This window comes from Cyphomyrmex costatus, unplaced genomic scaffold (genome assembly GCF_001594065.2).
Source record: "Cyphomyrmex costatus isolate MS0001 unplaced genomic scaffold, Ccosl1.0 scaffold30, whole genome shotgun sequence".
NCBI lineage: Eukaryota > Metazoa > Arthropoda > Insecta > Hymenoptera > Formicidae > Cyphomyrmex > Cyphomyrmex costatus.
In genome coordinates, this window is record NW_017277125.1 from 3,055,902 (window position 1) to 3,070,222 (window position 14,321).

General features: G+C 31.9%; 2 protein-coding genes across 2 annotated transcripts; one reads left to right on the forward strand and one right to left on the reverse strand.

The window, feature by feature from the left end:
* Positions 1 to 268: 268 nt before the first annotated feature.
* Positions 269 to 6,555, reverse strand: Hph (HIF prolyl hydroxylase). Its single transcript, XM_018541835.1, has 5 exons — positions 5,963 to 6,555; positions 4,977 to 5,668; positions 1,259 to 1,378; positions 734 to 944; positions 269 to 432 (listed from the first exon to the last, which is right to left on the reverse strand). Exons 1-5 carry the CDS (start codon positions 6,405 to 6,407, stop codon positions 401 to 403), a joined length of 1,500 nt encoding a protein of 499 aa, XP_018397337.1. The 5' UTR covers positions 6,408 to 6,555; the 3' UTR covers positions 269 to 400.
* A 605-nt stretch (positions 6,556 to 7,160) lies between these two features.
* On the forward strand, positions 7,161 to 9,318 carry betaggt-II (geranylgeranyl transferase type-2 subunit beta). Its single transcript, XM_018541855.1, has 6 exons — positions 7,161 to 7,290; positions 7,533 to 7,637; positions 7,786 to 8,142; positions 8,419 to 8,563; positions 8,637 to 8,812; positions 9,078 to 9,318. Exons 1-6 carry the CDS (start codon positions 7,288 to 7,290, stop codon positions 9,288 to 9,290), a joined length of 999 nt encoding a protein of 332 aa, XP_018397357.1. The 5' UTR covers positions 7,161 to 7,287; the 3' UTR covers positions 9,291 to 9,318.
* Positions 9,319 to 14,321: the final 5,003 nt, after the last annotated feature.

Consider the following 14,321-nt stretch of genomic DNA (forward strand, 5'->3'; position numbering starts at 1 on the left):
AAATTTGCCGTTATAAATTTTCTTCGTTAATTAATATTTATTTGATATTTGAATTTAATATTTTAAATCTCAAAACGTTTAACTAGGTAGCATACAGAGAGTTAAAAAGAATTCAAAAATAATTCAATTGTATGTCATCATATATGAAAGCACAAATTGCAAATACACACATTAACTAATCACATATTACAGTGCTATCTGTAAAAAAGTACACTCTTACATCTATTGCACTTCCTTGTAAACACATTATTTTCATAATTTTCTTCGTACGTTATTCAATTCCTCCTGCAAAAATTATCATAATACATAATAATACATATTTTATTTTAATACACATATTTTATATACAAGTAGTTTTTAGTCCAAACGGACGGCGTAATAATTCTTCATGTCCTATATCTCACGAACCACTATTTTTCGTATGTAGTTCTCCTAAAAGAAATGATAAGTTATATTTACAAATAGTGTCCATGTAATTCATAAAATAGAAAATGCAAAGGATCACCTTGTGTGATTTGATCGAAATTGTAATTTTAATTTTTTTATTAATGTGTGACTAAATAATGCATAATAATAAAGGTTAAAAAAGAAACATTTTATTCCATTTTTATGTAACATTACAAAATATATCTACGAATTAGTTTAGCTGCAATCAGTACTTTCTGTAAAAATTATTAACTATATCGGGGAAAAATAAAAAAAAAGATAGTCAATGCAATCTCACTTTACGCACTTTCTCTTTGATATCTTCGACAAGCTTGATTCCTTTCTTCGGCGTCGAAATACCAAAGTGTAATGGCATATCTAGTTTTAAACGCTGGTTGCACCTCATGCGGATTTCGCCTATCCGACCAGAAAAATAATATCCTGTCGAACAAAGGTTCTATGTTTGCTACTTGATCGCGCCAACCTTCAGGAAATATCCTTAAAAGTCCGCCATTTTCCTGCGTAATAAAAAATACGCAATTATTTATCAATTTTTATCGTGATGTCCAAGCATGATGAATATGTGATGTAAAAAACACGATTATAGTGATGGATTAGTGATATTATAATAATAAAATCATGCAGATATGGCATCACTTTTTAAACAAAGACATAATATAATACAATCCAATAAAATAATAATATTAAGCAACTTGTACCAAGTATTCTAAAAATTTAAAATATATACATACATACTATATGTACTATGTATATATACAAATATATTAAAAAGATGTATAAAATTTATATTAATACGTATAAAATATTTCACCTTAACGTCCCAATCTCGATTAAGATAATAAATGGCTGTGATGCAACGTCCGTCTCGGTTAGGATTATCCACATGTTTCACATAATGTGAACCGTGACCGGGATAACAAGCTACCATTGCCTGGAAAGAAAAACGTATTTTATTAAAGGAGACAAGTATACAATTGGCAAATTATTATGAAATGTGACTAACTTTATAAATTCTGAAATTATTATTTAAATATATCGACGCAATTCGATACGCAAGAAAAAGTTTATTATTAATTTGTACTATCAAACATAAATAATGGCATGGGAAGGTACGAGTATTAATTTATTCCGATGCGCAAAAAGAAAAATATATTCAATTTTCATATTTGACGTAATTTAATATTGCTGCAATAAGAGATCTGCAAAGATATTTATGCGCGCATTATTTTTCTCCCTTTGAGATATAAATATCTTTTAATAAATAATAAGGCTCTGTAAGAATAAAACAAAATAGAACATTTGAAGGGCTAAGAGAGCCAGTTATTTAATAAAGAACCCTTAATTTAAAATAAAAATAAAAATAATTACAAACGTTTCGACGCCGCACCGATTCGGTCATTCTCAATGTTACAGTAAATGTATTTATAGTAAATATAAAACATTACGTTTGACATTGTCGAAACCACTAACTTGTTACTTCATTTGAAATTTTGCTCCAATAAAATTTGTAAAAATAACTACTGTGTATCATCACGATGAACTTTTTGCGTACTTTTTATCCATTAATTCTAAACATTTTATTTGATTATTACTACATTTCTGCTGTGAATTTTTCAACGACCAATTTGACTATTTTTATTTATTGACTTGCAACATTATGTTAAGGGAAAAAACGAGAATATCATTATGAAGCAGTAATTTATAGATTTCCAATAATTTTATATTTATAATGTATTTACTGTAACATTGAGAATGACTCGATCGGTGTTGAAACGTTTGTAATTATTTTTATTTTTATGTTTTGAATTAAACGTTTTTTATCACATAACTGGAGTTTAGCTCTTCAATTGTTCTATTTTGTTAAATATTTTTTATATCACATTTACATCTTAAATTATGACGAATATTTATGTCTAAAAAAAGATAATAATTCATATTTTCTAGAAATATGTACATTTACAATAACATACTAAATAATTTAAAGTATAATCTGTATTGTTATATGTACATATAGTTTATTAATTTAAAAAGAAAGAACATAGATAACGAGCAATAATTGACAATTAGCATTGTTTAAATTTAAAAACAATTGGTCCTAGATTATACACATATATATTTATATACATATTTTAACGCAGCACAAATATATATAATTTAATGGAAGAGAGAAAATTATATGTAACGTGTATAATATACGTTTGTAACACGTTTAATATGTATTATGTTTATCATTTGTCCCTTTGATAAGCATCAATATAATGCAATTATATTATTAGGCAAATTAATAGACAAAATATTTCGTACTTTTTATCTTATTTCCAGATTATCGATATGTACCATTGTATTACACTTACGACGCAAATTATAAGACAAAATAATCGACTGACTCAGTTCACATCAAAAGCATATTACCTTTCGTACATAACTTCACGTTTTCTGATAACAGTCTGCTTATTGTTAATAAGCCGATGAGATAATGTCGCGAAAATTCTTACGTTAACTTTCCTAGTATTTTAGAGGAACAAAATATAAGAATGTAAGTTTCTAAATATGCTTTCTTCTGTACGGCTAATTATGAACGCAGACATATTTCTCTGAAACTTCAATCATTAATTATCATCATAATTTATGTAGTAAAGAATGAACGAGACGAAAATATTTTTATATATATATATATATTAGTTTTTTTTATTCGTCACTTGCTATTCGGATAAAGTAATTTTTGACTCGAAAGTACGCATCACAGATAACTTAACTCAGATATGTGTGTTGTTGTTGTAAAATGTAAATATTTGCGCCCGCGCATAATTTATGAGGCAGTTGTAAAAATGATTGTACATAAAATGCTTAGTAAATGAAATGATCATCCATGTTTTCTTTCTACCTTTTACTTTAAATTAAACGAATTAACATGTATGATACAGATGATTAATACAATGTCCTTGTCTTATTCTAAGTAATTTGATATCTAACTAAAAATAGATATTGCTAAAGCATATGAAAGGATAATGATAACGACCACGATTCGAATAATTATTAAACTGGTAGTTTGATTAGCTGCAATACAATCACGAACAATACGAGAAATATCCTGAATCCGTTTATAAAACAAAAGACGATATTTATCGACAAGATGATATTTATAAGATACAATAGCAATTATATTCAATTGTTGCAGCGCGCTATCGTAGAAATATGAAAATTTCATAACAGGATGTTCTACGTATCAATTTTATATTACATAATTATTCCAAGTTGTTCTTTTAACGAAAGTTTTGATTCATGCTATATTTTCTGCTATGAATTTTTCAACGACCAATTTGACTATTTTTATTCATTGACTTGCAACATTATGTTAAAGAAAAAATGAGAATTATGAAGCAATAATTTATAGATTTCCAATAATTTTATATTTATAATGTAATTATTGTAACGTCGAACGTTTGTTTTTATTTTTATGTCTCTAAATTAATCGTTTATTTTGTTTTAATTTTTCTTTTGTTTTGTATCGCATCTCAATGTTACAAGACTTCCAAATTTTTCGTAAAAACACGTATAAGTATATTATAACAATAAATTGCTTTTTGTATTTTATCTTTGCGTCATCAAACACACATTTTTTTTCATTATCTAAGTATATTAAAAATCTATAATTTTTGTATTATATTTTACATTTTATTTATATTAAATAGCATCTCACGTTCTAACTTAGAAGACTCGTAGCCTATTTAATTTCTATTATTTTTAATTATTGAGTCTCATTATAATTTTAATAATTGAAAAAATCTGTATTCTGTCATATTTAATTGGCCGGATGTATGGAAAAAATGTTATGCCATCCTTTACGTTAATAATACACAGACCCAAAGCTCGAGCGGAAACATATCTTTTGCTAAATATTTCTGTCTTCGTGGAAAGAAACGACTAGACGCCAATGCAATTGAGCAGCTGGACGGGAGTTTAGGTAGTATGTATAAATTTGCTGTATATTGCGAATTTGCTGTGTCGCGTCACCGGCATGAGAAGAGAAAGAGCCAGAGGGTGGGAGTCGCGCGGCGTACGTGACTGACTGCACTTGGCGCGATCCCACTCTTCTCCTCCTTTCGGCATACAATACAATACTCCCTCGCAGATCTTTACATTTTTGGAGTTCTGACCTTGTCTATCGCGTTCACCTCGGCGTGTCATTCGCGCGATCGAAAATTTTGTACCATCAACACTTTCCATCGTGTAAACGATAATTGAACACGCCAGTGCGAAACGTATCAGAAGAAAGACACATTGCGGAAACTTTCCACCATGTGGCTATTAAACGCACAACTACCTTATGCTGCTGTTCAATTTTATTCGATAAAAAGAAGAAAGCACAATCGTATTATCGATTATAACGATAAAAGTTAAAATTCATCTAAATTGCATCTCAACAGATTTCGATTATATTTATATTTTGTAATACATTATTTAAAGTAAAATAAATAATTTCTTATTATGTGAAGAGATAAGTTCGAAAAAAGCCAGTGGATACTCACTTTCGTTCTTCCATTGATGGTATAATTTCCTATTTTGCCATTATTGTGCATTTTATTGGCTCTCATAATGATTGCATCGACCTGGGAAATCAGTGTGCCAATATTTTCACACTGTTCTTCCTTTCCATCCAGCCATATGATCTCATCGCCACGTATCGTCTTTAAGTCATTTGCGCTACCTTTATTGGAAACCAATTGTCCGTCTTGAAATAATCCGGCTCTATACATATTTAACACTTCACTTAACACTTTAAGACCTCTCTCCTTGCCTAAAAATTTGTCTACCACGCATACGCCGTACTTGTCCATGTCCCTTATCACATATTGACAAATTTTGTCTAGAAGTTCCTCAAGATTACTTCTGTTCCTATGTAGAAAAGGAGGCGAAAAGTCTTCTTCCTGATCCTGTATCTCCGACAAGTTCTTCATGCCGTTACGATGTTGAGCGGTTGAGCCAAGATCGGCGTTGCTCAAACTATCGAAAATCCTCGAGCTCTCTAAAATAGGATTTAGGAGCTCGGCTCGAGCTCCCAGTATAATGTCCTCTGAACTTCCCTCATACGTTATAGGCGACGTCCAGCCATCGGCTTTGTTATTTCGCGTGCTCCTTGCCTTTCCGCTATTCGACTTCTTCTTCAGATTCTGATTCCTTTTCCGTTCTTGCTGACTCGATTCGTTTCCTACCTGCACATCTGTAATCAGACCCGGTATGCAAAAGCCGTCAGTCTCACGTCTCAGGTTAAGGAGCTAATGCAATTATCTTATAATTAAGATACGATAAAACGCCCGTGTATCATCGGCTGCGAGTATCTAACGACAGAATGCAGAAACGCGCGATCGGTAGGGTTTGCTATTTATATCGCGCGAGTTATCGGTGTTAACGAGACTCCTATTGACATCAAATGTCATTGACGCGCAGATGCCCCCGCATTCTGCGTAAAATCTGACAATGAGTATGACAATAATGCAAAACCCCGAATACCTACCTGCTGGATGCTTCGCGTTCCGACACGAGTCCGAGGTGACGTTACTGACGTTCAAGTCTCGCGGTGCAGCCGAGGTCTTGTCGGTCTTGTTTAGGTTAGGAACGGCAGCCTTCGGGGCTTTGCGATTACCGACAGAGGGATGCCGCTTCTTAGACGAGGTCTCGCCTTCGGAACTCTCGTTCGTGACGACAACGGCAGGCACGGGGAACGGCTCTTCCGCAGGCACGGTGGCCGCGGGATGAGTCGCGCAAAACTCCCGGTGGCGTTTCCAGTCGCGTCTCTGGTGCTCCTTCGTGCAGTAGAAGACGACTTTGCAGCGCGAGCACCTCGACAGCTTGTCAATCTTGTCACAGACCGCGCAAATCACTCTCGCACCCGTTCGAATGCCCGTATCGTCGTCGCAGAGTTGACCGAGGGTCTGCATACGACCATCCGGTCCGGACATGTTTCAATGTTTACTCGGAGAGTACTCGAACGCCGCTGCGGCGGTCGCCGTCGTCGACGACATTTCTTCGGACGAGGAAAGTCAGTACGGCTCGCGCGCCGCCTGTGCTAAGAGTGATTACGAATTACGAGTGACACTAGCACTCCATACTTCCCCACCCATTAAATACAAATAGTGCGAATTGCGAATTTGCGATCTTCTACCATCTTTTTACTATACCTAAAGCCAGCGGCACACGATGCTTGTTTTCCTGCTGGATTGTTAGACGAATCAGATTCTTGCCACCCTATTGGCTGCGATGCTGGTGTTAGTACAGCATCAGTACGGCAGCCAATACGACGGCAAGATTCTAGTGTGCTGCCGGCTTATGATCTTAACCCTAAAATGCAGCCAATGGAATACAGATTTCGGTTAGGACTGACAGTCTTATTGGCTGAATTTTAGGGTTAAGACCCGCAGCGTAAACTCAGCCTTAAGTTTATTTAGGTGAAAATTGACGAATATCAAGCGTCAATTTGAATCACGTGATTTTTTAGCACTTAACACCTTCGTTCTCTCTCTTTTCAACGCCTGAATATATACTTACTTCACTTTAAGTGCAAACATTTTAGGGATTTCAAGCAACGTAAATAAATCCAATAATGTCTAGTGAGTTTAAATCCCAAAGGTATGTGCGCAAGCGCAGAAGCATTTAATAAACTCTAGTGGATCTTTTTTTTTGGTTAATGAAGTATTCTGATTGTCTGACTTTAAACTTGTCAATTAAATTTTGGATGCAATTATAGATTCGAAGACGAGGTGTTCTAAACGAAATCAACTGTATATATTAACGACATTAACGGAATTTATAACATATATATATGATTGCAACGATTGTAAAATGGTATGTTTTAACCCATTCAATGTCAAAGAAAAAATTAACATGTACGAGATAGTTTTTATTTTTAAAAATGTAGCACTAATTTTGTTTCTAATCAAGATTTTATGTAACTCAATAATGGTGATATCTTCTTGTGATTAATATTTATATATTGCGATTACTTATCTGTGCAAAGGCAACGCCAAGTAGATAAGTCAAAGAATAGTAATTATTTGTATTTTATCTTTTTCATATTTTTTTTACAGACAACGTTGAGACATGACATTGAACTACCGAATAACATTCCAAAATTATTAATAGAGAAACATGCAAACTATCTTATTTCATATGGGACCAGCAAAGATGAATATGTAAGATCATTTCTTCTTTTTTTATATGATAATTGATTATAATAAAATATATTTTTTTTAGCACACATATATATTTAATTACAGAATATATATATATTTTTTTAAATATATTCCACTTATTTATATTTGACACATTCATATTTTTTAGAATTATTCTCAAACTGAACACATGAGGATGTCTGGCATGTACTGGGGCCTTACCGCTTTAGATTTAATGGGAAAGTTAGAACAAACTAATAAGGAAGAAGTACTAGAATTTATTAGACAATGTCAAAGTGACAGTGGTGGTATCAGTGCCAGTATACAACATGATCCACATTTACTTTATACACTTAGTGCAGTTCAGATATTGTGTATGTATGATGCCTTAGATATAATAAATATCGATAAAGTTGTGAGTTATGTCAAAGAAAGGCAACAAGCGGATGGAAGTTTTGAGGGTGATCAATGGGGTGAAATAGATGTCAGATTTTCTTTCTGTGCCGTTGCTACTCTGTCACTCTTGGTAAATATTGAGTGTAATTATATTTAAGTATCCGCAAAATCAAAATGTTTTAAAATAGCAACATTTTTCTTTAATCAAAATAAATTCTTGTATGAGATGGAATGGAACATAACTTTCATAAAGATTCTCTGACTTTAGTTGATTCAAAGATGATATTTCTCAGATCCATGAAACCATAATACACAGACAAAATAAATTCTTGAAAATGTTTGTTTACAAATAAAGATATTCGTAAAAAAAAGTTTAAGTTCCTTGTATCACGTTAATTTGTTTTAGAACCGCTTAGATGCAATAGATGTCGAGAAAGCAGTACAATTTGTATTGAAATGTATGAATTTTGATGGAGGATTTGGTTCAAAACCAGGATCTGAAAGTCATGCAGGTTTAATTTATTGTTGCATTGGGTTGCTTTCGATCACAGGTATATATAAGAACAGAATAACTACTGTACAGAATATACTATTAGTTATCACTTACCAAAGGCAATTTTTCAGGACATCTGCATCTGATAGATGCTGATCGTTTAGGATGGTGGTTATGCGAGAGACAGCTACCTTCTGGTGGTTTAAATGGCAGGCCCGAAAAGTTACCGGATGTATGCTACTCTTGGTGGGTGCTGTCAGCATTAACAATTTTAGGTCGTCTTCATTGGATAGATAAAAAAGGCTTGGTAATTATATGTTTTAATAACATTTTATGAGATATCTCTCAAATTGGACTTATACCATAATCATTTCTGTTTTTCTTGTAGCTGTTTATTTCATTGCTTTATGTGTGTGTGTGCGTGCGTGCGTGCGTGCGTGCGTGTGTGTGTGTGTGTGTGTGTGTGCATGCGCGCATGTTCTTAATTACTCAACGATTTAAATAAAATAATTACAAATATTACCATTATATATTATGACTCTAATATAATTTTTTTACATCTTTCATTACAGATGGATTACATTTTAATTTGTCAAGATGTCGAAACTGGTGGTTTCAGTGATCGGCCTGGTGATATGGTTGACCCTTTTCATACTTTGTTCGGCCTCACAGCGTTGTCATTGCTAGACAAGAATTTCTCATTGAAACCAATAAATCCTACTTATTGTATGCCAGAGTATATAATTGATCGCTTAGGTCTCAAGCCATCGCGACTTGATGCGTGATAATATATTTGATTTGCTTTATAATGTACATTAATTCTTTGTTAAATATACACGTTGTAGGTTTTCCATAAAATATATCTTTGAATTTTTATTAAATAATACCAAATGTTCTCGAAATTGCACTGTTAAGTGAACCACCTCTGGAAGATTTTGAATGAGATGGGATTAACACATCTTGTGGCTCTTCTTAGGTCGCAAATCAAATTGCAGAATGCGAAATTGTTTTAAGATTTGTACACCTTTGTGCGATCTTGTCAAATAATAGTGGTTTCAGTGATAAAATAAGACGAATATAGATCTCAAGAAGCGCCATGTCTCAACTCATAAGAATGTAGAGAACAGATTTCAAAATGAGACTTGTGCAATCGCTTGTATTTGCCATCTTCATCTATGGATCGGAAATGTAGACAGTCCTGAAGAGGGACTGAAACTGCATGAACGCCTTCGAGATGTTAGGGAGATAGCTTTTAAGGATCTGGTGGATGTTGCACAAATTTTGATGCGAATTGCAATGATAAAATTATAATTTCTTCATTTTTTCATCATTTCTTTCGTAGAAGGTGCGGCTAATTGAACAAAAGTATTCAGATATATTAGAAATTTAAATTCTCTTACGCAATATGTTTTAATATTATAAAATATTACTATTATCTTTTTACATTTCTTTTTACATGCATAAGCTGAGCGTTTTCAAATAAAAATAATAAATATAACTTTTTCAGTCTGAGAAAATTTTATTATGTTCTGTCGATAATCCTTAAATATAATCTTTTTATCACCATATGTTAAAGTAGTAATTGCGAAAATATAGTTTATTTCTTACAGATGTCATCATAGGTTATTTATACCCAAAATATTTATGTATTTTGTATCCAAATAATTTTGTAAAAAGATAAAATTTCAACTCTTGTGAATAAAGAATTAATTTTTTTACCAAGATGTTTTTTATTAAAGCTGAATATTTTTAAGATAATTGTATGGGAATTATTATATGTGCTACTATCATATCATTCGTAAATTTTTAATACATAAAAAGGACAATAAACAAAGAAATTAAAAAATAAATTTACAAGAAATTAATTAGATGAATTTGATCTTTTTTCGTTGAACGATTATCCAGTTCAAGTTGTTTACCTACATAATGATGTTGTTCGCTATGCATATATAGTATCCCATATATAAAGTTTCAAAATCAGTCTAGTATGTATTAGGTCAATATACTATATTGATTCAGTTGTGATTATTACTGATATAGTTCAGATACATAGCACAGTACATACCAACAAAAACTACATAGTAATGGATGATAACTTGAATCCGGTACTGACAGATGGTACTGTCATTTTAGCTAGTCGTTTGCCGCAGTGATCGCTCAGTTCTGGTTGATAGAATCTTGGTCATCAATTGACAGCAATTGACAGTCGTAGGCCGGTATTCATAGTCAATTCTTATATTCAAGACCGTTGAGGTATCACGAACTAATCAAAGGGCCGCATAAAATAAGAACCAACTATGAATATCGGCTGACAGTTGGCTATAAATATTAGTTTCATTGTAACTGCTGACTATATATGGAAGAGAGAAAGAGATATATATCATTTATCGGATCTAAATATTGCTTCGACAAATAACGTGTTAAATATATTTCCTATCAATAAACTTCATTTATAAACAAATCACTGAAAAACTACTTAATTTTTTATTTAAAAACTAAATCGAACTTTTCATCTATCTTTTAGTAGAGAAAAGTCACCGATACCGATCTTATTTTTAGACAATATTTTTTAAACGGAAGGTAAAAATAAAACTTTAAAAACATATAAGTACAAATTAAAAAGTCTTTCTTCCGGAATCTTTTTACTTCGTTACAAAATATATTTATATTGAATTATATATGTATAATATATTTATTTTTTGCTGTTCTGAAAAATGCAAATATATGACGAGATAATTTTTCAACACTATTGTCTTTAGCTCCAATAGAGCTATTTGACATTATAAAGTAACATTATATTAGGATTACATTAACTCATCAGAGTTCGTTTTACAGATTGGTGTGGCAGTTTACGCTGCACCCCGATTTTATATTTAAAATCGTCTTATGAAAAAACTAAGAAAGAAAATAATATAAATAAAAAATTGATTTAGGAAGTTACAAGCATTTAAAAATGACTTAATAAAATACAATAATTAGTTTTTGAGAAATAAAGGGGTGTCACTTTAGAAGACCTATACTATATGTATGTGTCAGTATCGGCGACTTTTCTTTACGTATACTATAGATTTTCAATATTGGCAGCGGAATATGGTAAATATAGAATGTACATCGTGCTAATTTCATAGATTTCTGCACTTTTGTTACTATTTTGTATCATTAGCACATTTCATTAATATATAATCAAAACAAAATAATAATAGTTCTAGTAACATTTTTCATATACTAATACATATAATTCTATAGTTTACTATAAAAATAAAAAAAAGTTCTACCATGTTTCATACTAAAAAACCAAAATTGAAAAATTGCTGGAACTTCGTTTAAAAATAATCGTATAAGACAGTATAGACCTCTGTTGATAAATACTGTAAGAAAATATTGTTAGAATTAAATTATCGCGCATTACATATTTTTTCTCCAAGCGTCGTACTGTCTTTTATACAGAGTGTACAAAATAAACCAGTAGATATTATATAGTATAGATAGAAACATTGAAAGATAATATACTGAATAAAAAAGTCTTAGTGAACATAGGTTGAAAGTTCAACTGTTTAGATATAAATAATTTTGTATGTTACTATATGACTATATCTTTCTATGTATATTCATGTATAAGGTTTTTTTGATTCGTGTACGGTCTATACTATATAAATGCTGAATGTTTTTTTTATCACTTTGTGTATAAAATATTTAAATCTCATGATCTTAATATAATCATAATAATAAATTTGCATAACAATAAATAATCGAATTTTTCTCATTGTCAGTAGAAGTGTTAAGAACGATTATCTAATAATACATATCAGCTCAAAATCTTACAATTTTTGACACTTATATCCATATACTTTTTATTTTGGTAATTATAGCCGATATTTATAGTCGATTCTTATTTTAAGATAGTCTTAAAATGTTAATACGGCCCTCTGATTGGCTACAGGTATATCTTAAAACTGCGTACTTATCTTAAGATAAAAAAAGCCTCAAATATAAAATATCGTCTATATAAATACCGGCATAAATTATCAGATTAAAATTCTCTCAAAGTTCTATTTGCGAAAAAAACCTCTAATTAATTTATGTTTGTTTGTTGTGAAACCATAAAAGAAAAATCGCAAGTACATTTTTCATTTGATGTAAAATAACATGTTTATATATTACCTAACTTTATTTAAAGATATTTTTATTACTAAACTCTGAAAGAGACGAGCATATATAAAATCGTGCACAGTTTATCTTAAAAGGATTAAAGTACTTATACTTTGACACGTCAAGATGCGTTTTAATTATTTATTACCATGCACGGAAAGAATTACATCTTAAAATTTACCCTGAAAATATGGTAATCGTGGGACAATATTATATTTTGAAGAATTTTAATGTAAATCTTTCACATTCATTAATAAAACTACAATAAAATATAAAATAAGTATGATAAATTTTACTGAAGTGCATGGTAAAAATCTTTAAATTTATTGTATTGTACCATAATTACTATATTTTCAGGGTAAATTTTAAGAAATCCTTCTCTCCGTGTGCGTTATTACTTGGAAATGCCTACATATTTATTTAATGGAAGTATAATCAAGAATCATGGCTATGCAGACGTGATACGTTTCCCTCGAAGTTAAATCTAGTTAAAGTATTAGTGTACATTACGCGCGACAAGAATTGCCATTTTGTCGGCGAAGCACGAGGCGTAGCGACACGCCTCTCGCCAGCAAACTTCGAGCGAGGAAAGCGCTTCGATCCGATTGGTTTATCTTCTCCCTCCCCAGCTCCTTCGCCTGTATAAAGTTGGCACGGTCACCGATCGAGAAAGATTGGGTTAGATCTTGCTAACTAGGAAAAGATCGATCCCAAGCTTTCTCTCTCTCTCGATGAACAGTACAATTTTGCTAATGGTACTCAGAAACGCGCACAGTCAGCACATGCAAGATTTATACAGTCGCGCTTACGTGGTTGAGCAAGACAAAGATATAAAAGTGGCGCAGGTATATCTACGATTCCAAATATAGGAACCACGCAACAATAAATTAATAATAATACGTTTATATTCATGAGCAACAAAGCATTTTTCTTCGCACATATAGCTCTATACAGTCTATACTACTGGAAATTAATTTTTGTTCAACTCGAATTTTGCGAGTCGATATCTATAGATGACTGTTTCGTAATTTCAAACCGCGTTCTCGTTCTAACATAAAAAAGAAAACAGCTTTGCAATTGTAATTGCTGTAAGTGACTATAATATTATTGGTTTATAGTATATTCTCAAATCCAGTGAGAGAGAAGCTAAGAATAAGACCAGTTTATCAAAAAATTTTACGACGCAGTTGCTTTTTCTGTTGGACGCAGCTATATATTTGCACAATGATTTGCACGTAACGATGTAAGAATGTCGTCGTTTCAAGAAATTATAAGTAAACATAGCGAGGATCTTTCCTGCACGCTGCACTTCTCGTAAAGCTGAATCATGAAGAAATAAAAGAAATATGATTAATTTGTACTTGGAGAATATAGTACTTTTGTTAAATTTATTTTTCAGTATTTTCCTTCGTATTTAAATATTTCACATTCGTTTATAAGAACGTTATAAGGTAAAGTCGTGTTTACTCCAGAATCCCCCAGAGAAGCTCCGCAGACTCCGTCGGTCGGATGATCAAACATTTCGCTGTTCGAGGATTAGAGCGATAAAATTACACTGGTTTCAATCCTTGGAACGAAACGCCGCGAATCGATCCACGCGCGAAAGACAGAGCTCTCTCTCTCTCTCTCTCTCTCTCTCTCTCTCTCTCTCTCTCTCTCTCTCTCTC